Below are 26958 nucleotides of genomic sequence, written 5' to 3' on the forward strand. Positions count from 1 at the left end.
AGATTATTCTGCCAGACACCTTGACCCCTATGGGCTCCGCTACTCTGAGCTTGAATAAAGCTCTTTGAAAAGAAGATATTTTACATTAATGGACAGCCATCCAACAAGTTGCTTCAAAGCTCCCTCCCCAATCACCTGGTGTCCTATGGAGAGCTCGCCCCAACGTCAGTGCCATCCCCTCTTTGATTCCCTCCATCATCCTCATCATTAGAGGCTGACACACAGGCAGGCAAGCTTGCAAGCAGTCACCCAGGCAGGCAGGGCCGTCGAACGCATAGATGCACATGAGAAGCTTTTCAAGTGCAGAGAGGCTGACCTTCCAGGAGAGCGAGGGCAGCTTCTTAACACACAGCCTGAGCTCTGACACTCAGAATCCTACAGAGTGCTGTATATATGTGACACAGCATGGCTACCGCCTTGTAGACACCAAATCAGACTACAGCATCCAAACTGGTATATGTGCAGTCCACAGCAGGACCAAATTCCTCTTTAGCATCAGATCATGGACTTCCAGCCCTTCTGCCATGTTGCTTGAAACAGGGAACGTCAAACACCCCCTCTGGATAGTCTATACATGTATACGTGTACACACAGTCTGTCCCTTCATTCAGCTTGAATTGTTTTTTCAGTAGAGGCATGATTATGGTGGATATACAGAGGATATGTGACTTTTTTTTAAAGGGCATAATTTGGGCTAGACTTATTTTTTTCTCATACAATATTGTTATAGTTATAGTAAATAGCAAAAACATTAAGATGTCATAAATTAGCATTATTTACAACATTAAAAAGTCAATGTCATTCTAAAAAAAAATTACTCACATCTGTGCACCTGCATTCACAAGAACAGCTTATATGTTCATCCCACTTTTATCATTTCCATTGTGCCTTCAAACAGTAGAGTGCTGTATCTTTAGCCTGAAAGTGGATATAGGGTTTCATGTCTAAGGAGTGCAAGATCATGAGTCACAATGCGTGTAGTTGTTTTTCCTTTTTTTAATACCTTTTAAGATCAGGTGTTTTGCACCCTGCTGTGTAACTCGTGATGCCATTTACAATGAGCTGTAGACTCTCGCAGGTGAAGGCTGCCAGCCTCAAGTGTAACTGTCCGCACTTGTTCATCTGTCTTTGTTAGTGTGTGCCAGATTGTGTGCGTGTGTGTGTGTTTTTGTAGGCTTCAAGTTATCGTGGATGCGTTTTGACAAGTGACATGCTGCACTCTATAAAGTGGGAGTGAGATGACTGACTAATTCAGGCTACGCAAATAACTGAGACGTAGCAGGAGGAGATTCAGGCCTTCACTCTGTCAGTCGGAGGCGCTCTGTGTTATCTGTTACACTGTCAGTGCAGACAACAAGACATAACTAGCAGGAAAGAGGAGGAGAAATTTGTAAATCATGAAACCTGCCTGTCATTGATGGTCAAAGCTGACAGCATGAGGCAAAAAACAGCTAGTTATTACACACTTTAATTAGCCATGAAAGGAGCTCATTAAAAATCTTTGGTTACAGTTCATTACAAGCTGAAATCCATGATACCATATCAATCCATGAAAAAAAAATACAGTTTACATTTTTATTTTACATTCTGTAAAATAAGAAAAATTCAGATTCCACCAGTCTTCTCCAAACTAGTGCCAAACTATTGATCTTTTGGATACTGCAGGTTTTTTATCATTTCATATTTGTAGTTTTAAAAATCTTTATTTATTCCAGGATAGCTTTTGGGCCTCTAAAACCAAAGCAGAGTTCTCTGGTCTAATTGTTTACAATTTGATTTGATACCTCAAAACACATTTTTCTGAGTTTATGGCCAATACAATATATATATATATATATATATATATATATATATATATATATATATATACATATATATATATATGACTCCGTATTAGGGTTGTATTAGGGCCCCTATTACATGACTCTGTAACAGGGAGTTGTTTTGGGGGTTGAGGGTGGCTATACAATATATTTACTTTTGTCTTGGATTGATGCAACATTGTGACTATTCTCTAATCAATACCATAGGCCAAGCCAATGAGTTTAGTAAGTTTACACAAGACAAGCAGTAGGACAGAGACTTCTGAAAAGCGTGGGCAGCTCCTCAATAAGTCACAAATGTAGTTCCATTTCATACATCCCAGACGCATTTCGTCTGTATTTCCTGGAATGCTGTCATGTTGAGTTGGGAGACTGCCAAATTCATGGTGATCACAACAACTTCAGTGCTTGTTGCAACTACAGAAGAACCCAGCTCATTCAAAGACCTTCCTCCTAAACCAGCATCTTTTTCTGACAAAAACTCTCAGCAATGCTGGCAGTTCTTTGTGAGCTTTGGATCAATGTCTGTTGATTATAAGAAGTAACTCCACTATGTTGGCAGATACTAAGAACATTGAACAGTGCCATTTGACGAATAACCAAATAACAACATGTATAAACAAATAAAACCAAAACAAACCCACTATAGTTTGATTACTGCTCTATAATATCAGAATTGTGTGTATGTGTGTGTTTAGTTCTATTGGTATGTGTCCTTTCTATCTAAACAACATTGACTGGAGGTTAGTCCTGTGCAGAGTGTGGACCAAAGAATCATCTGCGGTACAGGAACAGAAATCTCATAGGTGACTGAGGATGGGTACCGGTATCCGGTGCCATTATTGCACAGGTCCTGACAAACGGCAGTAACCAGACTGAATTTTAATTTGAGATGTCATACACTTTGGATTCTAGCCAATCATTTTACCTTTCCAAGGATAGTAGGTGGGCCCGGGTACGTACGTTCTTTTAGAGCAGAGCTACAGGTTAAAAATGCCCAAGGCGATGCGGTCAAAAGTCTTGCTGTACTTCACAGCAAAAGATGCAAACTCAGCAGCCTGCAACAAGTGCTTTAAGGTGATACTGTGCAAAGGAGGTAAACACCTCGAATCTGATGAAGCACCTGGCGATGCATAGCAATTTTTTTAAAAGCTGAGAAATGCACCGTATTTGATAGCTTGCTGCAAGACCTCACACCGACCACATCTACTGCAGGTGTGGTGCCTGTTATCGGACCCAGAGTTAGCAACATCCCCCAAGAATCCGAAGAGGAGAGTCCTGGCCCCTAGCCCTGCCAGTGTAGCAGAAATGATGACGAATGATGATGGCAACAGCAGCCGTTCTTCTCTGGGTGAGTAGCTTAATGTTTTTTGTGTGTAATTTATGTTAAGTAGGCTAACCACGTTCACCTTAATGCACGTAAGGTGAACTAGCAAACACCGTCATAGTTACACACCCACAGTAGATGTGGTCGGTGTGAGGTCTTGCAACAAGCTATCAAATACGGTGCATTTCTCGGCTTTAAAAAAAAAAAACCGCTATGCGTCGCCAGGTGCTTCATCAGATTCGAGGTGTTACCTCCTTTGCACAGTATCACCTTAAAGCACTTGTTGCAGGCTGCTGAGTTTGCATCTTTTACTGTGAAGTACAGCCAGACTTTTGACCGCATCGCCTTGGGCATTTTTAACCCGTAGCTCTGCTCTAAAAGAACGTACGTACCCGGGCCCACCTACTATCCTTGGAAAGGTAAAATGATTGGCTAGAATCCAAAGTGTATGACATCTCAAATTAAAAAAGGCACCGAAATGTGCGTTGCTTTTTGGTCTGGTTACTACCGTTTATGTCAGGACCTGTGCAATAATGGCACCGGATACTGGTACCCATCCCCAGTCACCTATGAGATTTCTGTTCCTGTACCGCAGATGATTCTTTGGTTCACACTCTGCACAGGACTAACCTCCAGTCAATGTTGTTTAGATAGAAAGGTAAAATGATTGGCTAGAATCCAAAGTGTAGGGCATCTCAGGGAGAAAAAAAAGCACCGAAATAAAGCACCGAAATGTGCGCTGCTTTTCAGTCTGGTTACTACCGTTTTTGTCAGATGGGTACCGGTATCCATCCCTATTCACCATACATATATTTATATAACATTTGCTGCATTTACAACCTTTTTGAGTGATGCTTTTTGTCTTCTCACCATCTGCCCACCAATGAAGTCTGACCATTTTACTGCTTCTCAGCTGATTTAAAGACTTAAACCTCTCATCCATGCATTCATTACATCTAGACTCAATTTTGACATTATCATATTCATTGTGTATCATCCAAAATCCTCAGTAAGCCCCAGTCTTCCCGAACCTTTAATGAGTCCCTGTCACAATGCATTTGATTCAAATTTATTATAATCACTCAAACTCCACCCTAAAGCACCTCGTACCTCACCAGTCTTCACAGCCACACCCTTTACTACAGACTGCACCCCTTAAAACCACCCACTTATACAGAACCAAGCAATATACCTGGGATTTCTCCAAGTGTGCCCTCACTTGCTAAAGCTCTCTCCCAAAGTGCATTTAAAAGCAAAGCAAGAAGGTTTCGGGTTTGAATCCCCTTGCCAGTAGGGCCTTTCTATGTGCAGTTTGCATGTTCTCCCAGTGCTTGTGTGGCTTCTTTCTTTCCAGCTACTCTGGTTTCCTCCCACAGTCCAACGACATGCAGGTTAGGTTCATTAGTGTCTCCCTTGGTCTAAATTGACCATAGATGAGAATGTGAACGTGAATGACTGTATTTCGTCCCACATTTCTCCCTCTCGCAACTCTGAATTGACTAAGCAGTTTTAAAAAATGGAATGGACGCATACACAGTTAAAATTAGAGATATCAGGAAAAAACAAGGTAAGAAAATGTGGAAGGTATATTAAATGCATGAAGGTGAAATTTGTGTGCTGTACAGATTCTCTGAACATTTCCACAGAACTATAATTAATTTCCTGCTGAGATTCAACCATGAATCAGACTTAAACACAATCATTTTAGGGTTCTGTTTTAAAGTAGGCACTCTTGAAGGCTGCACTATATAGTTACTGACCAAATGAGCACAATCCCAATTAAAACATGTTAATTTACCTTCATGCTATTGATATACAGGTTCACTAAAGCTCATTTGCAGTTTAACTACAGCTCAGTTCAATAAAACAGAGAAAAACCCAACAATCTATGAGAAAGTGATTTGGAGGCAGTGGAAAGGAAAAACTCCCTTTTAACAGGAAGAAACCTCTGGCAGAAACTGGATAGGGAGGGATGGCCTTCTGCCATGACTGATTGGGAGTGAGGGGAGGAAGACAGGACAAAGACATGCTGTGGAATTAAATGCAGAGTGTTGTATAAAGACATTGAGTGAAAAAGGTGAATGAAGAAGAAGCACATCGTGGGAAGCTCCCAACAACCTATTGCAGTTTAACTTAAGGGAGAATTCAGGGTCACCTGATCAAGCTTTAGCTATATGCTTTGTCAAAAAGCAAAGTTTTAAGCCTAATCCTAAAAGTAGAGATAGTGTCTGTCTCCCAAATCCAAACTGGGAGCTGCTTCCACATACGAGGGGCCTGAAAGCTGAAGGCTCTGCTTCCCATTCTACTTTTAAATATCCTAGGAACCACGAGTAAGCCTGCAGTCTGAGAGCGAAGTGCTCTATTGTGTTGATATGGTACTATAAGGTCTTTAGAAAAAGATTGGGCCTAAATATTCAAGACCTCGTATATGATGACAAAGATTTTAAATTCATTTCTGGATTTAACAGGGAGCCAATGAAGAGAAGCCAGTAAAGGAGAAATATGCTCTCTTTTTCTAGTGGATTTTCATTTACCTCTACTACAATTTAGTATCTGCCCCAAAATAGATGAAACAATTAAAGGACAAATAAGCAAAAAGAAAATAAAAGAAAACAAGAACTGGTGAACGATATATTTAAAAAAAATAAGACATACATTTAAGATGTGCAAAAAACAGACATATTCAACTTATATTGCCATTTTTCACTGTTATATATACAAATGTTATTTTCAAGTGATTATGATTTAGAGCAAGAAACTTTTTCATAGGTTTTAGTGTATGTTATTTATAGCGCTAACTAGTAATTCAAGTTCTTGTTCCCTTAATGCCCACCAATACTTAAACACAATATTAAATTTTATATTTAAATCTCTTGTGAAATAAGAGCTAAAGTATATTCCCATCTTATCCTCCCATCTGCTCCATCCCCTCTCTTCCTCCCATTCTTTAATGTTTTCATCGCCTTGTACTCCTCTCCATCAACACTACTCATACTGGGTTACTTTCTAAGCACTGGGTGGGTTGCGCAAGCCACGTAGCACAGAGTGGTGCTGGCCAGTGAAAACACAAGAGTGTAACAGGATAATGAGAGGCAGAGAGGACCTCTCTGTTCTCCATCTCGGCATTTTCCACTGCCTTGCTCAGGTTCATTCCTCGCACTCAGTCCACTGAAGCTGTAGCACAAATGAGTTTCAAAACGCAACCAGAGGGGCCGAAAAAAAGCTGTTAATAGCAAGTGTACAACTTCTGAAACTGAAAAAAAACAGACACACAAAAGTACTGCTGCTAAAAAATTTATAAATTAAAAAAAAAAATCAACAAATACATCAACATTTCATCACAAAGGATGCTAATCACAGGACTGTTATCCCTCCCTTGTACACCCTGACCACTTGGTTACTCTACCCATGGTACTCTCAACAAACAGACCAATTGATTCCTGACAAATGACACTTAAAACACGCACGCACTCTAAACAGTAAGGTTTGGACTGGATGGTATTTCTCGTATGGCCAGGACAGGGTCTGCTTTCTGGCGGAGTGCATTACATCTCAGTTGTGAGTTTTGGCAGACAGACTGGGAGTTTCTCTGGAGTCTCTGGGGTCTTCTGAGGTGTAGAGCACATGCACAAGCACACGTACAAGGATGTAAATACGTGTGCAGTCCCATCCTGTATAATACACAATAAATAGAAATGTTTAGCATTCATAATTCTACCGGTTACCATTATTCCCCAGGAGCACTTTCTGTCAAGAGTTTATTCATTTGAATCCACTTAAACAGGGAGCGGGCCTTTGAGTGTCCTCTGAAACAACACAGTGAGCAGTGAACTGAGGTCACGTATCAGTTGACAGTTGGCTGCATAATTTATGTTAAGTTGCAATTCTCTGGTGTCAGACACAGTTCATGCATAGACCATAGCTCATGCATTGACTGACAATGAGATAAAGTTAATATACAACTATAATGATGACATCCACTCCACAATGTGTCATTCAACTGAAAGTACCAAGACCAGTGGATATTAGTGTTACTGTAAAAACAGAATTACAGAGAAAAGACAAAGAGAGAGAAATGTCTGGCTTAACACTATGCATTACGAATTAGATGCTGTCATGTACACTTAACCATCACTTCCTAAGTCACTAAGTAGAGCACAAAGTAAAGTCAATGTAAAGTGCTGTAAATATAATTTGATTACTCATTTTGAAAATGTGAAATATGGTCAATTTGGTAAAAAAAAAAAATCATATTTTCTTAGACTACAGGGGGCGCATGACATTATTATCCACCTATAGACAACTGCCCTCTAACAAACAAGACTTTTGTTTATTTGTTTATTTTTGTCGTAAAAGTGTCACATTCAATATTCTGTTCATGTGTTAATGCTTTAGTTTGCCTTGCATTTTATTCTATGGAGGCCTGAAGACTTTGTGCATCCAATGTAAGAGTATTATATATAAATGAGATTTAATAATGCAAAACCAAAGGTACAGTGTATGGCTGTAATCACAACCTTCTGTTTATTTAATCTTACAGTCTACTACTGACCGATTTCTGTTCATATTAGCACTTTAAACACTACTTTGGGCTCTGATTACTCCATTTATTCACCGACTTTCTATTTAGTTGTATATACTACCTACACTTTAAAGTGAATTACCTCCTTTCAAGCCCTAACAACTGTTCCTAGTTCAGTAACATACTGAAATGAATGCAGGACACTGATGTACAGTGGGATACCAACTGTAACAATCTGTGTATGTGTTTATCTGTGTGTACTTGTGTGCGAATGTCCGTATGTGACTACACGTACACACTCATGCATGTGTGCATGTTTGTATTCTGCTGGTCTTGTGTGCATTTACAGGCGCGTGCGGGTGTGTGAGAGGTGCTCCCCGTTGTGCCGGCCGCGCCACTATGCCATCTGGAGAGGAAATCGAGTGTGAAGTACAGTATAGTTTGGGACCAAGCTCCGTGGCAGCGGCTCAGCAGTTAGTTCATTAGTTCCAAACTTCCAGGGATTAGGAGAGAATCTCTGCGGCAGGGAGGCAGGGGGGAGTCATGGAGGATGGAGGGACCCATGTGGGGAAAAGAGAGGCAGAAAGAGAAACACCAGGAGGAATACTGGACCAAAGGGCACCAAGAGACGGAGACAGAACATGGGGGGAGAGAGACATAAACAATCTTAACCCTGCGGACCCTAGAGAGGGGAGACGAGCGAGAGAGGGGGACGGTAAAGAACAAGACGGCGAGGGAGTGAGGAGGAGAGAGGACAGGTGTAGCCGTCAGTTCCGCTCTGGGGTTTCAACCTGCCCTCCCTTTTCCTCCACCCCACTGATCATACAGATATGATGATATGTGTAAGAGTGTTAGAGCAGTCAGCCTTGTCTTCCCTCCCCTCTCACCTCCTCCTTCTTTCCCCTCTGGGTCCGTGGCGACAGTTAGCAAGCTCTGGGTGGCTCCTACCCTTTACTCCCTTTCTTTTCTCCCTACCTCTTAAGCTGCCAGCATTACTGCCAAGATGGAGTGCAGACATTTTTAGAGTCAAAGTGGCAGGCAATTAAAGCCAGCATTCCTGGATTTCAATTTAAAAGGGGAGGGGGGGGCAGAGTGACTTTCACCACGTACCTTTTTGTCATGAACATCCTTTCCTGTTTTAAGGTGAAGGTGAAAGATAATGAAAAGAATACATTAATGAACACATAATAGGAGTGTGGTGGTGGGCAGTAGCCCCATTTAAGGCCTACTCATGCATACTCAGTAACTGCACTCAACATTTCGCCATCTCGCCATTGTTATATTCACCAAAACAGTGGTTCAGAATGGCATTTAGCAAGCTGGGTCATTGCTTTGCTCCCATTAGATATGCATTATGAGACTTTAGGACATTGTTGAAGCCTGGCATGCCTTGCCAAACCCACAGTGCAGACTGTGCAGTTGTCATGGTGAAGATAATAATTTCTAGGCTATACGGTGTTGAAATTGTCAGCAGACACACACCCACATTGTAATAGCTAACTCTCATCCATTTATAGATCAGTTGGTCCCAACGCACAGCTCAAACTGAGTTAATAAAAGACAGGGTAAGGGTAATATATTTGACAAGCAATTACGGGGTATGCTTCCAACGCTTCCTGCAAATTACCATTCACTAGGTACACACAACTGTGTCAGTGCATTATTCAATCGAGCTTGGTATTTACTTGGGCAGTAAGATGCATGCGTGTCCAGCAGCAGCATCTGCATCTGATTTGCATAAAGTTACATTTACTCTGCAGATGCTTTTGGCACAGCGACTTCCAACAAACACATCCAAACCTAAAACTAAGCAGGAGCCAAAACGCATCAAAAATTGGCAAAAATTTTAATGTAGGTACTTGACTAAACTTACTGTGAGCCACGAGCCGCAAGAGAAAGCACATAAAAACAGGAAGACGTGGAAGAAAAAAGTAACAGGCAACGTTTTTTTGGCACTAAACGAAAAGTTCCTTTGAAGATATTTAATAATATTTTTAGTGGTGTGTTGAGTTTTCATGTCAATAAACTGTAAATAGTCTCTCAACCAACCTGTGTGCGCACATTACACAACGTCCGTCAAAAGAGCAGCATCAGTTCTCTTTCACTGACTCCAGGTGTGTTTATGTACAGAGCTGTCAGGTAATTCGTCTGTGTTTTAGCAGCACTGAGAGCCTAATGAACAATTATTGGATTTATGCGTGCATAACTGAATAAAATAATCATAAAAGCATAAAAGTATGCTTTGGGTGTAGATATAACCATAAAGCATCAAATATGAGCCATTACACAGCCTCTGTAGGCAGCAGGCATCAATTAGAAGTGCATCATTAGAAGTGCATCACCTCTGAAGCATGTAACACCTTTTGACAAGATTTTTCACCTCCTTTAACTAGTTGTTTAATTTCTCAAAAACAATAAATGTAAAAATTTGTATCAGCACCTGTTTCCTCACGTGTTTTGCTTCTCTCCACAAGAACTGCTGAAAATAATGCCAGACTTAAGACAATATTTTGTCAGTCTGGCTTTGATGGTTTAAAGGGGTCAAAAAAAAAAATCGCGATAAATACCCCCCCAGGCTATGTAATGGAAAATAATTTGAAAAAGATTTTTTTTTAAACACACAGTGAAAAGTAAAACAATTATTTCAGTCAACTCATTTCCACATAGAAATTTATAAATCCAAAACAAATGTTTGTGGTATTCCCAGAAACCCACAAACACACACACACAGAAACACACACACACACATTCACACAAAGAACTGTTCATCGAAAAGGAAAAATATCATCTTAAGGGAAGGTAGAACTACACAACATCCCCCATGGATTTCCAATTGCCACAGTGGAGAAAGACGCCAAGAGTGTGGAAAGTGAAGAAAGGGTGCCAGTAGGGAAGGTGCATTTTGTTATTGAGTATATTACTAATTTTTATATTACACAGCACGACCTAGCAAACACATAATAGGCTACAAGACTTTTTGCACACTGTGCTGAAAGCCAACATGTCAAAAAGTGTCAAAAGCTCAAATCTGTTCTGACGCTATGTTCTGCTTTTATTTTCCAGAATTTAATGTATTGGTATTTTTATGTGAATTACTCAGAGAAGTAGTAGTGGAAGGTAGAGTGGTATGCCTGCTGAGGGACATTACTCTGCAGTTTGAATAAATGGGTATATCCTGTAGCTATGTACATTTTCACTTTATTTGTAAAAGCACATACTGGGGCTATAGGCACAACCCAGCAGTAGCTAACACAGAGGACAGAGGAGACCTTTTGAAAATGAGAAAAACAAAATTCTGAATTTGCAATTGTTGCCTACAAATTCAGCCCCCCAAAATGTTCATGTTTCAGGTGAAATGAATATGTTGGTGTAAAGAATATGCTGGAGCAAAACACTTCTGCTTAAACACAAGGAAGATGGGGACATGGACCTGCTGACAGTGCAACAGTCCAGCATCTGAAGCCTGAATGGCTCCTTCAGTGCTGCATTCCTCTCCACATTCTCCTTTATCACACAATAAAGACAGAAGCTCTTACATCCCACCAACACCATCGCAGGGTCACAGTTTTAGCTGTCAGTCACACAGGCCATCATCTTATTGTCTTTGTCTACTACAGGAACAGCCTCCAGCCATATCAATCATCTTTATTATCATGACTTAAAAACCTTTGTTAGTTAACTTTTTGCCCGGGCCCCTTCTTTATCCCACTCTCCAATCACAATTTCATGGGAAGTCCAGCAGGGCCAATGAGGAGGTAGCGTGGGCAGGAGGAGAATGCTTTTAACCTGCTGCATCTGGTGCTTTCCCACTGCTATCCCAGTGGGACATGGTCACCTTGTTTTAAATGACTCTAATGCGGTTGAGGGGGGGAGCGCTGTCTTTATACTATCATAATGGGGTGAAATGTGCTTGTTATAAACATCTCACTTAGGTAGTTTTCCTTTGAGTGATTAAGACCAAGCACCTGTCTGATAGAGAGATATGGGAATTAAAATATATCCAAGATCAGACAGCTATGGGAGTGTTTGTGGCTTCCCCGCTATCCTATTAATACCAAGCTGAATTTCATTTACAAGCATGCATCTTAGTACTTATGTACCTTTTTGCTGAGGGCTACTCCATCTTCACAGTCCAGCACAGCACAGTCGACATCCAGTGAGGCTAGTTTCTTCAATTTTCGCTCATCGTTGCCAGGGCAGTAGAGAACTGCCCTGCGGGGTATGTAGTGCAGAGAGGAGCCTGCAGAGTGATAGTGATGACGCCATGCTTCAGCATACAACTGCCAGACTGCGGCCCGGAGCCACCCGCCCTTTCTGTCAACAACAACATACACATACATAAGGACATGATGATGTAAGGAAATAAACATACATGCTTTGGTGCACAGAGTACATACATAGAAATGGCAGGCAGGTGTACTATGAATGCACTAATTCATGTCTCTGGTGCATATATTACTCATGAGCACACACAGTATCAATAAGTAGTTAAGGGCCATGAATAATTAAAGGCTGTTGCTGCATTCATAATATATGTAGTGTTTATAACACTCATGGAGATCCAGTGAGGAGGACTCACTCAGACTTGAGTGAAAGTCTGGATGCATTTCATTTTGGGAGTTCTGTTTGCCCTTCAGCTTTTCATTGAAGTGAATGAGAGACGCTGACCTGTGCTTTGGCAGTCTTTGTGAGAACAAACTCACCCAAACACCGAGCCACTCATATGCTAATTATTGCCACGCTGCTGAATATCTAGGCACGGCAGAAAGTGAATGAGTATCAGAGTCACTGTTGTTTAGTGCTGAGTCACAGAAAAACTTGTCTTAAAAGTGCGGATCTTTATTCCTACCATGAGCTCTGAAGGTAAAAATCAATTTTACATAATAATGTGTTCTTTTAGTCACATAATTCCCAAATGACTAAGTAAACATAAAGATAACGCAATTTAAAATTAAATTGCAAGTATGCCATGTTACGAAGTCACAAATTGCATTGTCAGTGGTAGTAGTAAGTAAATTATAGATATTATAGTCAGCTAACATTTGGTATCGAGCCAAAAAAATATTTAAAAAAAAAACAGAGAAGGAAATTCCCCGATACCTGCTGATCCTTTGCTCAAAGAAGGTGGGGTCACTTCAGGTCTGGAACATTTTAACAACAATCGTGTTGTAATGACAGCAGAGAGTTCAAAACCCAGCTGAGCTCCAGAAAGACTGACGGTATATGGTCGCAACTCTGGAACCTGATATGTGCTGACTGAATAGATATTTATTAAACCTTATGAGAAGCTTGGGGGGAAACTTCATGAAGCACAGATCCATGAGGATTTGAGCACTTCCTGAGTATTGCTCATTTTGCATTAATGAAAACAATTGTTGTTTCATGTTTTCTTACAGCAGAGTTCTCTCAGGGCACCGGATGTCCATTCTGTATAAATAAATATTTATGTCTCTCATTAATATGGTTTGCCCTCTTGTGGAGATAATGTGATATTCAAATAAATCGATTCTGTGTGAATGAAAACCCAAAAGTAATTGTGTGCACACAGGCTCAAAGCCTGGGAGTCACTGTCAGTTCATTTCTCTGTTGAGAAAGAAGTTGTTTACACTGTTTTTAATTGTAGTTGCCAATGCTGTATTTATATCTGTACCCATCACGAAAGCCTATGTCACTAAAAGTTCCTCTTATAGCATGCCTGAGACACCGACAGCAGGAGCTCCAAAAACAGAGTTCTAAAAACTACAATAGGACCTAGAATCTGCTGCGCAGACACAGAAATAATAGGGTACTACATTCATCAGCTCCTGCAACTATGGAAAGGTTCCTGAAAACACCTTTTAACATTGCTGTACTCTTTCTGGGTATCAGAAGTCTGAGGATCCTATTGGTAGATTGGTGTCTTTCTTTGCCTGAGGAGGGCAAAAGAAAGAAAGAAAGCAAGTGAGGGGATATCCCTTCTGTAAAGAGGGGCTGAGTTATTCTCTTTTCATGTTTCTCGCTCTCTAAAGGAGCTAAAGTGACTTCAATAGCCACTTAATCCTTTCAACTACGCTTCCACATGCCCTCCAGTCCCAATAAGGCCTAATCTACACTGAGATGTTGCAGTTGTAGCAGGCAGTTAAAACCAATTTAAAATGCTTCCAGCATTTTAGTGCTTCCAGGCATTGAGTGTGTTTACAAAAGGCTTGGGGACAAAGTTTGAAGGGAGAACTACGGCCAACCCCATGCAAATTGTAGACCCGTTAAAATGGGTACAGCTCACAATACGTTTAGGAACTTAAATCTAAAGGACCAAAAACTGGTGAGAAAGAGATGAAAAACAGCAGCACTGAAACTAGAAAGAAAGACAGCGGGTCCAAGAATCCAGGCGAGTCTCAAAATGAAATGAGTCTATTCTATTCTATGCACACTGCACCAGGGGAACTGTTACAACGCTATACTAAGTACCAATCGATAAATCACTTTTTCATCGGCATCATGATGGGAACATGAGCAATATACACGCTGAAAAAGACTGTGTGAAATGCCATGAATGTGAAAAGTTCTTATATTTATATGTGGCATGTACTGACACTCAGCAAGCAGAAATAGCACCTTGCACAATAAAATCTAATTTGAGGTCATTTTGCATTGCAACACTTGAGTGGCTGGCTTTGTAATGCCAAAATGTGGCTCTGGAGACACATACCAAAGTGGGAACTGCCACAAAGCTGATTCTCACAGGATACACAGTGCATAACTAATTTATTAGACCACCACCCAGAGTAAGGTTTATGACACAGCCGCCCTAAATTAACAATATTGGTAACTAACAAATGTTTGTGTTTGTTTTTATAATGTGTGTAACCCTTTAATCAAAATATTTTAAATGCTAAGGTATAATTACAGTAGATATCCAATCAATTTACTGAAAAAAGACAAAAAAAAGACAAAAAATGATAAATTATTATTTTTTGATTAAGTGGCCAAACTACAGTTCATTTCCTGATCAGAAAAAATACTTTGGCTGGATGTCATGCTTGATTAATTTCTGACTTCTCACTGTAACAGCTCAAATTTGGATACAAAACTGTGAATTTAGTTTATTTGACCAATAAATAACTGTATTTTTTTAAATCTGTAAACAGGTTTTTGACAGATTTATAAATTATTTGTGTTTTCTTGTTATTCATGACAAATTTGTTAAGCACTGCATTTTACCAACACGTTAATGACACAGTCATGATAATTACAGTCTAGAAACTTTAAATTCATTTAGTTTTAATCAAACTGAAAGTCAAGATTAAAGTTAGGTGCAGTCTGACATAGAGAAAAATACTCTTTCTGAATTCGCTACTGTACTTTTTCATTACAGTGGATACCTTAGGCCACATATGTACCCGGTCTGCAATTCCTCCAGTGCTGAAGTGGGCAGCATACACCTACAGGTGTTGTAGTTTATATGATTAAGAATAAGAAGGACGCCCAGGTGCAAAGGAAAATCTACATGTGGAAGACAGTGACTAGTGCAGCTACATCCATAGCTCTGCCCTGACTCATTGATTAGACAGGGTATTTACGCTTCTGTTAAATTTTAATGTGCTCATAACTCTCCGTATGATTTGATATGATACATATGGAGTTTAAAAATAATATTTTCATAATGGGTGTAGTCTGAATGTTCACAAACGTTGCACTTATAAGTGATCCTATTATAAGATGTTCTTGATAAAATTGACCAAAAAGCTCCCAGGAGTGGTCGATACTAGCTGCTAGTATCAACCACTCCTGGGAGCTTTTTGGTCAGTAACTGGCAGGACTGACTTCCAGCCAGGTGAAAAACATTCTCCATCTTTACCCTAAATTCAAAATGTACCAGAATGATGGGAAGAAGAAAACGCATACAGAAGATCTGTAAAAGCTCATCATTGAAGAATATAACATCATCTGTAAAACATAGTGGAGCCAGTGCAATGGCATGAGCGTCAATAGCTTCCAGTGGCATCAGGTCACCAGTGTTTATAGATGATGTAGGAGAAGACAGAAGCAGCAGGTAAATTCAGTAACATATAAAGATCAACTTTCTGCTCAGTTACAACCAAAAAGTTAATTTTTCACATTGTAACTGGTCATTGACGGAAAATGGTGAACTTAATTTAATTTGCTGTTTTGGCATTGGGATTAAAGATGGTGAGTGTGGTTGTTTGCATTAAACATGCATTTAACTTGCATTAAAGTTTTCATGAAAACCTAAAGACACTGCTTATATAGTCAAGCAACCACAACAGCGAATGAAGGAGAGCTCCGACAAATGGGAATCTGAACATCCTAACCAAATACACACATAACTTCTAGATTTCTGTTTACATCATACAACATCTGTTTGATATTTCCACATTATTAGATCAATGCATGATATATTTGCATTCTACATATTTAAAGAGTCCCTAGAGTGCTGTTTTCCCCTGTACTCCTTTTTTACTTTCTGGTTTTTTACATGAGGGGTTATGACAACTCAGGGCTATGTGACCATATAGCAGCTGTAAAGTGGTTGAGGCTTGCCTCATTGACTGTGTTTACTGGTCTTAGATCAGAGGTAGCGATATGTTAGTGGGTTATATGGTGCTGGGTGCGAATGTTTCTTATTAGAGAGGCAGCAACAGACACAGGCCTGGCGGCACTAAAAGAGGTGGGGGTGGTGGGTAGAATGCAGTAAAAAGGGTGGTAAGCTCAGTGTCAGACTGTACATGGGTACAAACCCCGACTATGGTATACTATGTTTGGACCAGCCATCTAACAGTAACTTGTCAATTAGTATTTTACATGCAGATTTGTGTCTTTCGTCAACACCAGACAGTGTCTTGGACAAAGCTGTTCACAAGTACAGAACAACCAACTGATCTTCAACTCAAACAGACTAGCCTCTGATGATGTGACACTCACTGTCAGAATCTTTGTAGACTCCAACTACAATAAATCCACCTTGAACCACAAATCCTTGAACTACACATCTTATCTACCCCACTCTGACTACTGTACACGTTCACCATATTCATGTCCTTATCTCTGAAATCCCCTGTTATTTAATCCAGGCAGGTGCATCAATGTGTCTCTCAATCTCTCAAGGTAACAGGCATGTCACTAAGAAATGTCAAACTTTGTAACGATTTCACACTTCCGCCAACTTGTTTAGACCGTTGAGGAGTTTGTGTTCTGTTTCAGATTCTGCTTCTGGCATTTGGGGGTCCTGTGAACACATGAAAGTTCACCACAGCTTTGGGTGGTATTGCATGTTTAAGTGACAAAGCCTGCTGCTGTGGGAATGTTACTCAGAGGAGAGAGAAGCAGTCAAGATATGGATACAAACATCTGCTGAGGTTGGGAAAGTGTAGACCCTACTGTCAAAGATGGCAATCTCAAGCTATACTACTAGTAGTAGTTACTAATAGTTTCACTGAGCAGGAAAGGCCTTGTTTGTTATAGACGAGCTTATTGCTACATAATTTATATTTTAAATTTAAAAAAAAATTATCTTTCAATTCTATAAAACATTTTCCCCCAAAAAAGTTGGAAAGAATTGTGTAAAATATGAATACAATAAACCACAAACATTGTAAGAACAGCTTTCCACAAATATCCTCCCTGCTTGTTCTTTAGAATGGACAAAAGTCCACCGATGAGCAAACATTTGTAAGTCTGACAGACAACAAATGAAGTGTTTCTGGGAGAAATGTTGTTTCTTGGATAATATAGGCTTATTGAATAAAACAAAATGTGGAATTGCTTTTTGAAAGGTGGGCTAAAGACGAGATGGACTTTTATCAGTGTATCTGTAGTGGTATGGGGATGCACTATTGCAATGAAACTTGTACATGTATGAAAAAAATATACACAAATACACAGGTTTTCGAGTCATTGAGATCAAAAATCTCAACGCTTAGACACCTTATGTTAGTCTTTATGGTATTTACAATGAATACATTTGTTTTTAACAATACTAAAAATCCAGTATTTTAATTTCATTTAATCTAATTTTTCTTTAACCTTTTTGTATCTGAGTGTGTGTGTTTGTGGGGGTTGGTCAAACTTGGGACACAACAGTGTTCTTTAACTTTATCATTACAATTTTTTACTTTATGTTCTTGCTGGTTTAACTGCATACTACTGTAGACCATGATTAATAATCAATTTGTCATAAGATATGTGTGTGACATAACAGTTTCAAAGCACTGTTTATTGTACTCTGGCATTCAATATTGTATTCCGGATACTCTGTAGTAATTGCTTCATTATCATGACATGATGATCACAGTTTCTTGTAACTCTACTGCCCTCCACATGGCAGCATAATAGCCTAATTCAGGTGGTCATATTCATCCAACTGCATGAATTACAGGAGATAACAAGAGGCCCACTCCAAAACAGACGCCAGTGACAGCCTCCCTCTCAATATGTAGATTTCTACAATTATCTCCAGCATGGTGGTGCAGGCAGAAGCTGTGTCTAAAATGCACAAAATTAAAGATCTGTGTTTCTACCCCACAATAATCAGCTACTTTTTAATATGCAAACTACATTCCGAGGTCTGTGGCGTTTAAGATTCAAGATTAAATTTGGTGAAACTAAAGATGAATAAAGAGTAGGGAGGAAATCAATGTTACTGAAGCATCAACAAGCCCTCTGTCTGCAGAAAGCTGTCTGCGGGTGGGAAATAAAATGGTCAAAAAGTCATCAATATTTACCTACCTTCATGTCCACCTGCCTGTCTGACACTTTTTGTTTTTTCAGAATGAAAGAGCTGAAGCATTCCCCGCACATGGTCCTCCTCTCAGCATGATGCTGTATGTGCATGGTTTTTTGTTTTCTGTTTTTCACACTGCCTCAGGACTGAGGACACAACTGGATGGCAGAGAAATGTTGAAAAATTAACCAGAGACACCCAAGACAGGGAGAGGAAAGAATCAAACACTTTTCTACTACTTTTGTGCCCCCTGCTTTCTTTGCTTGCCCTCTAGCAAGTTGGAGCTCAGGATGAGCAATCCGTTCCCCTCCAGTATAGATCAGCTGGGGGTTTCAGAATTTACTGGGGGCTAGTCTCTCTTTTACCAAGAGAAGCAGGAGAGACAATGGCTTACTGGCCACGCTAGCATTTTGTTGCTGACATCTGTATTGACTGTACTTTGCAAGGGATAGGATTTGTTTTATTCATTTTGCTCTGAATAATCCACATCCCCTCAATAGAATCATGTGCTGTTCCACTGCCATCATAAAGATTATTTAATTTTACATCTAAAAAAAAAAAAACTTCTTTAACCCAAGTCTTCACTCATTCAACTAAAGAAACCTTCATGTGTTTGCAGCAGAAATTGAAAATGTCAGATTATAACATTGCTCATGCTACATCTTTCTTGCTTTTCTTTTAAAAGCTATTTCCAGTAACAATGTCCCTCACCTTACACATCCTCCCGTTCACATCTTCTCCCCTTTCCAATCTCATTAGTTTGGGTTTTATGCCTTAATCTACACAATGAGGACAAAGTCATGGCAGTTATCTTCAGCAGCCAATGTCTGCCTACCTGTAATCCTTCTCAAAGTCCCCGGCTTTCTTCCAGCTCACAAATTGGCCCACAATGCTTTTATGCAAGGCCTCCATCGTAATGCTCACAGACGACAGCAGCCTTTTTTCTTCTTCTTTTTTATCCTTCCACATAAAACTGGTTGAATAGATACATCTTAATCTAGATCTCAGGACAGCAAAAAGCCACGATGCAAAGGACACAGGTCTTATATTTTGCAGTCGCTTGCAATGTTACGTGATGATTGGCAGATATCACTGCAGCTTCCCCGCATTGTCTTTGTCTGTCAAAGACTCAAATCTCAAGACAGTATTCAACAATGTCATGCTGTATGCACACTATGAGTTTGATTAATTAGTTATACAGAATGTAAAAGAAAACAACATTAAACACATGCAGAATAATCCACTTGAAATGAGTGTTAAGACAAAAAACTAAATCAATGAATTTATTATTAAAAGTTAATTGAGAGGGGGACTTAAAGGTCAAACAAGTCGGTCTATTGGAGGAGGGCATAAGGGGGTTAGCTTTTAACTTAGCATTTTTATTGACTCTGACAAAACAAAATGAGCGGGCTCTGTAGGATTGTGCACTCTGCATTGGCCATTCAGGCCTTCAGAGCCCCATTGTAGTACTTTGAAGAGAATGAAAGGAAACCCCACTGGTGGAAATGCAGTGGAACAGCCCCACAACAGGCCACAACTGTTCCCTTATGCATGAAAGGCAGTGACATAAAAGACAAGATGGACTTCTGAGGTAGGGCCAAAAACAAAAGCAACAAAAGTGCTGATCACGAGGGGATGACACGACTCGTCTCAGCAGAAGGAGCAGGGAGAAAAGGGGCAGGGGACAATAGCACTCCCAGCCAAATGACATGTTGAAGAATTGAAAAATCCACACAAGAAGTGTCTTCTCAATTCACTAAACCCACAAGAGCTGGGTGAGTTGGCTGGACCTTGGTCAGACTGAGTGTGTGTGTGTGTGTGTGTGTGTGTGTGTGTGTGTGTGTGTGTGTGTGTGCTGAGGAGGGGGGGGGGGGGGGGTGAAACAGCCCACGGCTTTTCTCTAACTTTCTTTCCCAAATCTTTTCCTGTTTTGGCAAACAACTTGGCAAGGGCAGAGACAGACTGGGGTGACGGCTTTAGTCTGTACACACCAAACCGAAACCAAACCAAATCAAAGCGTGGTGGATTCCTCTCCCACAGCTTCCGTTTTGATCTGTTGGCTGTCTGTGTGTCTGATCTGTTTCTGTTTGTGTCCTAAACACAATTATGCTACTGCCCAACCTCCATGGAAACAGTCAGACGGACACAAATGTTTGCTTGCGCTCAAAAGGATCCTTGTTTTTAGAGCAACAGTGTAATGGCTGATATTTGGCCCAGCATTTCACAAGTCATACTAAATAATGCTTCGTTAATAACAAAGCTAGATGATGCTTTTGAGCCTGAATACATCTAAGCTGAAAAAAAGCTGTGTTTTTCCCAGTACATGAAATACTTTTCTTCCATCAATATGATGAAACACAAAAAAGCCATGTGTGCATGTATTTGTGTGTGACAATGGGTTAGCTCAATTTAAAATAAAAACCATGATTAGTGCAAAATGAATGCAATTTTCATAATCTGCTCAAGTTTGCATAAATTATTAAATAGCTTTCAAATGTATAAACATTGACATTTCATCATTTGAATAAGAAATCTTCTGTATTAAGTCACATTTATTCTTTTAAATCAACGGTTGGCACTACTTGTTAAGCCAAACTCTAAACACTGTACTCCACAAATGAAGGCCCTCCTCCACGATAGCCTGAGGCCTATCCCACAATTCTTCACACATACCCATGGGCCCTTTCACTGGCCATCACCCTGTCTGATTAATGGATCGATGTGGTAATTGATTAGTGAAGAGGAGGTGGGAATAGTAACATAGGTCAAACGTCAATAATGTCCCCCTGACAAAAGATGGAAGACGTAAAATTTACCAGTGATAGCCTGCAGCCAGACCTCTACCCATCAAAAGCCCTGGCAGGGCTAACATAAAGGTCCCCAGCACATTCTCCGGTGAGCCCTGCCCTCCTTCCTCACAGCTCCTTTTCTCTTGGTAATGCTGTCTGTTAAAGTGGCAGGAACCATTCTGGGAGCTGCTTGTCAGCTCACCTTCATAAAACAAGCCGTAAAGCAGCAAATAACAGGCTTATATGGCTTCATTATACTGGCTATGCAGGATCACAGCCCTAGGCTGAGGGGTGAGGGGTTTGTGCTGGTAGCGGAGAGGCGGGGACAATGTTGGCAGGACAGCATAGTTCTCGTGGAGATTTGTTGTCGCATCGGCTGTCACCATGTCCATGTTTGCTTGGGATAGGGGGAACACTTGACCCCTTTCAACCCTGTATTACCCAAAATCCCAAGCTAGACAAACAAAGAGGTATGACTCAATTTGGAAATGTTGTGACAGCTCCATCTAACAGGACTTCTTTAATGTATCTTTTTTCACTCTAATACTAAAGTAGAAATATTCCATTTTAAGCATCTAACAAATGTTATGCAAAATAATCACCAACCATGGTTGTGTACCTGAACAGTTAAAGAATGAAGATAAGGAGAGGGCCAGATGGAGCATGCATCTGCGACAGTAAACCTTTGGCCACACAGGGCTGGATATGAGAGACATTCTCATTTATTTAATGCAAATATCTAAAGGCTGTTTCACAACTTGACAGCGAGGGCTAAAATGCAATCGGTATCTCGTGCCGTGTCCCCAAAATATTTCTTCTTTTCTTCAGAATCAGCCATCAGAGGTCCATCTCAGTAGAAGCAACAGTAGATAGGTGTGCTTCCCAGTATAACGGTTTGCTTCAAAAGGAAATTTAGTTCCTTTCAAGAAAATCATTCCATGTAGATATATGATAGATATGTGTATATATTAAGGTTCAAAGCAAAGGCAAAACTATAGATGCTCTGCTGATATTAGTAATTCAAATATGCATATGCAAAGGCTTGAAGTACATCTGGTGGACAAGCTTACACGACACTCACCAAAGTGACTGCCTCATTATGTCATCTTCCCAGTCACAGTCATATCGAGATCAATTACTTAACGTTTTAGTGATCAGCACTAAGAGTGAGCGGCATTACTTGTGATCACTCCATAGTTAATTGTCACCTCGATCAACATTAACACTTTCTAACATGCGAACCAGAAGGGGGAAAAGGGGGAGCTGACAGCACACTCTATTCTGAGGCTGACACTTGTTCTCTGAGGGGCGTTTTTTTAGTGTCAGGATTACAGTGCTCGGAAGAAAAGAGGCGGAGGAGAGGTGGGGAGCCTTCTCCGCAACTCATGTCACTAGGTTTGTGTCACAGTAGCACAGGAAGAAAAGAGAGATATGGGGAAAGGTAGCACTGATTGGCATTTACTTTTTCGCTGCCTCTCAACCAATGGGAAACCAAGGAAGCTAGCATGCACGACATCATCTTCCCATGACAGCATCTCATGGGCCAAATTAATCCACCTCCCACCTCGTTTGGCTGCATGATAGATGCTGTGGCTATATGATCTCACAAGACCTAAATAGGCCTATCTGGAAGCAAACGCCACAAGGCAAGGTGAGGTAAAAGGTTCAGCGTAAAGACAGTGGCACATATACACACAAACACATCCACACACTGCACAGCATCATCTACACATATTTGGCACCAGGCCAGAAGGATTCAAATGTGTCACCGCCAAACCATATGGACACACATATCTGAGCTAATCTAACAAACACTGCAGCACACAGACACATATTCTAACCAGCACACAGACACACATATCCTGACTGCTAAACAGCATTGCCATCTTGAGCCCTGTGGATCACTGGAGCCACGTGACACCGTGGAGCCTGAATGCATTAATGCGGGCAAGGTGGCTATACTTTCCATCTTAGCTAACAGTGTTACATAATCGTCCATTATATGAATGCATTAAGGGTATCAATTCTGCAGGTGAGAACACTTGTCCCTGCTCAGCAACACTAGCACCTCAAATTAACTTCAAAATAAAACCGCACAATTTGAAGATGAAGTTGATGACATGATACCTGGTCGACTTTACAGGTGGAAAAGCATTCGTTAATTTTGCTGCAGAACAGAGTGAATAACGCAGGAAAGCACTTATATGGGTTAGCTTTAAAAAGAAAGCATGGTAGCAACAGACCTACTATACAAGCTCTTAGGCTGGGGTGTGTCTGGGTGGATATGAACCTGGATATGGATATGACTGGGACAGTAGATCAGAAGGTAGATCAGAGCATTAGGATATTTGGCCTGTGATGTGATATGTGCGTCTGGTTCCTTGCCCCCACCCATTTACCCGCTCGAGCCCAGACACAACTACACCCCCATACCCCTCCTCAGACCTCAAAAAAAAAAAAAAAAAGTCTGACAGATGGGTGTACTGGAAAGATCCACTCAGGAGACCAAAACATACTAAGGCGTTGTCTGTCTGACGTTTGGATTTGGAGGAAACTATAACCACAGAAAAACAGGAAAGGGAAAAAAGGGGACATCTGTGGTATTTGCCTTATTTTCTCTCTTGTGGGATATGATGTGTTATGAGAGAGCATTGAGTCTTTTGGATCATATTCCATTTAATTAATGAACCCCCCCATGTACAACATTCACACCCCATCTTCAAGCTCCATCCCTGTAAGTTGCCTGTGCCCCCAAGTGGTCTAATATAATAACTGCATCTTTTTTTTATTATTATTATAAATAAATCTGCTTCAGCAAACAAGACATCTTTTACTATAAATTTGACCTTTAGATTCAAGATCCTAACATATGTATACTTCATAAAGCACTGAGAAAAAGGACTACACATGAAGGGCTTTTAGATGGTGCACTATAAAGTACTTCTCACTGTGACAGAAACGGGAAGCAGTAACCAGAGTTGAATGAAGATTTCTCATAACAGAGTGAACATTGGTATTCTCTCATAGTCAAATGTCCAAAGCCAAAATCACACGATATGCATACAGGACATCCCTCTTGTATACATGAAATTGGTTCAACCTGTCAATTTCATCAAGTCACAAGATGGCAGAATGATATCTGACTGTGCTATTTATGAGGCACTACTATATTATAATTTGTCCACGTCAAAGCCTGAATGGTCAGTCTCTTTAAAGAGGAATTTTAAGTAATAAAGCTGATACTCCCCATAGTGTTGTAATGACAGACAATTCATTCTTTTAACCAACGGGGATGCCTTTTGCCCTCGACTTCTGCCCAGCCCCGAGCCTTTAATTAAGACTGGCTTAGGCCTGATTGATCCTGACACACCAGGAAGTTTCTTGAAAATCTTACTGCCAAAACCATGGAAGTATTATATAGGCCACAACCCCCCAAAGCATCCCAGAGCCCCTCCCTACATGCCACATAAAAAGGACTGTAAGCTGAAAGCCCTTCTAGTTGGTCCAGTGGGACCCTGCATTAATAAGGTATGCCTGTACATTTTGCATCAGCCCTGAACGACAACATCTGGATTCTCGCTTGTCTAAGTAAGTGATTAGAGTTTTTGGCAAGTATAAAAACAAGAAACAAAGTAAACAGGGGCCAGAAATACACTTCTTTCAATCATTTTTCTTAAGTATTGTTTTCACTGGATATCAAACTTGAGATTGCAAATTAGCTACAAAACTATTATGAAATTATTTGCTAATATAAAGCAAGTTGTATCCGAATTTAATACACACATTCATTTATAACCTTGTGAATTCCAGCAGTTTCTCCTGAACAACAGACCTAAAAACACCACCACATCATTAAATCAACAACACATTTCCTGTAGCAAAAGCTGTGATGCAAATAGGAAGCTGGGTAGTAAGATTGTCAGAGCTCTGTGTTCGGCAGGTGTTGCACACCACATGGAGAGAATTCTTGTACCGGCTTTCACCGCAACACAGCCACTGATGAGTCAGTAAACCCCATGAAAGTGCAAGAGCTCTACAAACGCTGCCTTCATTTCATGGTGTTCCCATATTCCCCCACACCAGAACTGTTTGATAATGTAAATTTTACAAATAAAGTAGATTATATGCAGATTAAAAAACAAAAATAAATAAAGCACAATACTAAAATGTCTAGTTGACAAAAGGATGAAAATGTAAATAAGGTTATAAAAAAAAAACCAATTACATCTTATATCCAATTTTTTTCTTTGCTGAATGTAGTCCAGATGAACTCCTTTAACCTTCTACTGTCTGACAGAGCCTCATGAAAATTCCTACAACATAGATGTGAGGATGGGACTGATGAATCAAGGACACTCTCCACCTGAGGACCTTCCGCATGTCTATTTAAGTCTGTGTTTTGCTTTCATAAAACACAGTAGGTAGCGATTAACACACATTTCCCTGTGTACCACAATTGGGTTTGTTCGCTATTTACATATTGTGGCGATCTGACGCCAAACTGCGTTTTTGTTTTTCTTCTCCTTTTTTAATCTTTAAATGAGTGTTCAGCTCACACCTACATCTAATCTTCCTATTTACCATGGGGATTCCCTACTCTTTCTAAATGTGGCACTGCTAAAAGCCAAAATGGCAGCTTCCTTATAAAGAAGTGGCAGAGTAGGTCTCCCTTTGCTCTCAGTGCACCCGTTAGCTTAGCACCTATCGCTGGCTCTGCAGGTAGTCTCGATCTTGTGGAAAATATGGGGAGTCATTTATTCCACGCTGTGCAGACCTTAAATCACCTGGGAACTATGGCAAACACTAGGAGTCATATACACACTTCTTTTCCACATACCCAGAACCGATGCAGCTTATACTTCATTATTATTTTATCATATTTTTTGGATTTTCCCGACAAAGTCTTTGATTTCGATTTTTGCATTGTGTTTGTAATGCACCGTTTATACTGCGGCATTCACTGTGTGTGCTCCTGCTTTGTACCATGCTTGGTTCCCTAAATTATAGTGTTGGTTTGGTGTTTTAATGTACGTTTCATGGTGGAGTGATATTCTAAAATCTTCAACTCATTTGGGGGAATAACCTAGTGAAAGATCTAACTTTGTTAGCAATCACATCAACTGGTTCCACAAAATTAAAAATTAAAAAATTAAAAAACCTAAGAAAACTGATACACTATAATTGGCAATATATATTGTCTATCAGTACCTAATAACAAAGACATTACTTTTTACTCACTTCACTCTCTACATGTCAAACAGCAGTTTGTAAGATAAAGAAACCATAGGAGTTCTGAAACTCACCAAATCTGTTATTATACATTACCAGCACGTTGAGTGCTGGTTAGCCTGCTAGCTTGAGGCCTGTTTGTATATATTACTCCTTATTCTACCTGCTGAACCTTTAATGTCTGTAACTGTTTTGCATATTGATGTAAATATTTTACATTTATTTTGCTAATGGTTACTGCCAAGATGCATACTTTTTGATATGTGTATAAGTTACAATTAAGATTTGTATTAGACAGTGTAATCTTATTTAAGAAATCACACTGTAGACACACAGCATGAATAGAATTGTCACAGTATAGCATAGGGGTGGGCGATATAAACGAATTATGATGGAAAAAATATAAATTTGGCCAACAATAGAGATTTTGACTATACCGCTCTATCGCGATAGCGCATGTTGATGATGTCATCAAGCTGCGCCTGTTTTGGTCGAAAGCATCGCAGTGGCTACAACAATTATCATCTGCAAATTATGCTGAGAGTCAT

The 26958-nt window shown here is 40.1% G+C and overlaps 1 protein-coding gene across 1 annotated transcript in view; it reads right to left on the minus strand.

Moving 5' to 3' along the window:
* The window catches only part of clybl (citrate lyase beta like), a 67389-nt gene that overhangs the window by 17085 nt on the left and 23346 nt on the right, over positions 1-26958 (minus strand). The window contains exon 2 of the mRNA XM_085249720.1: positions 11773-11986. Within this exon, the coding sequence (XP_085105846.1) occupies positions 11773-11986 (214 nt within the window). The remainder of the gene's footprint in view (positions 1-11772; positions 11987-26958) is intronic.

Source organism: Mchenga conophoros, linkage group LG16 (assembly GCF_057382185.1).
Source record: "Mchenga conophoros isolate Kocher_MC1m ecotype Shallow Benthic linkage group LG16, M_conophoros_male_GT1.1, whole genome shotgun sequence".
Classification (NCBI taxonomy): domain Eukaryota; kingdom Metazoa; phylum Chordata; class Actinopteri; order Cichliformes; family Cichlidae; genus Mchenga; species Mchenga conophoros.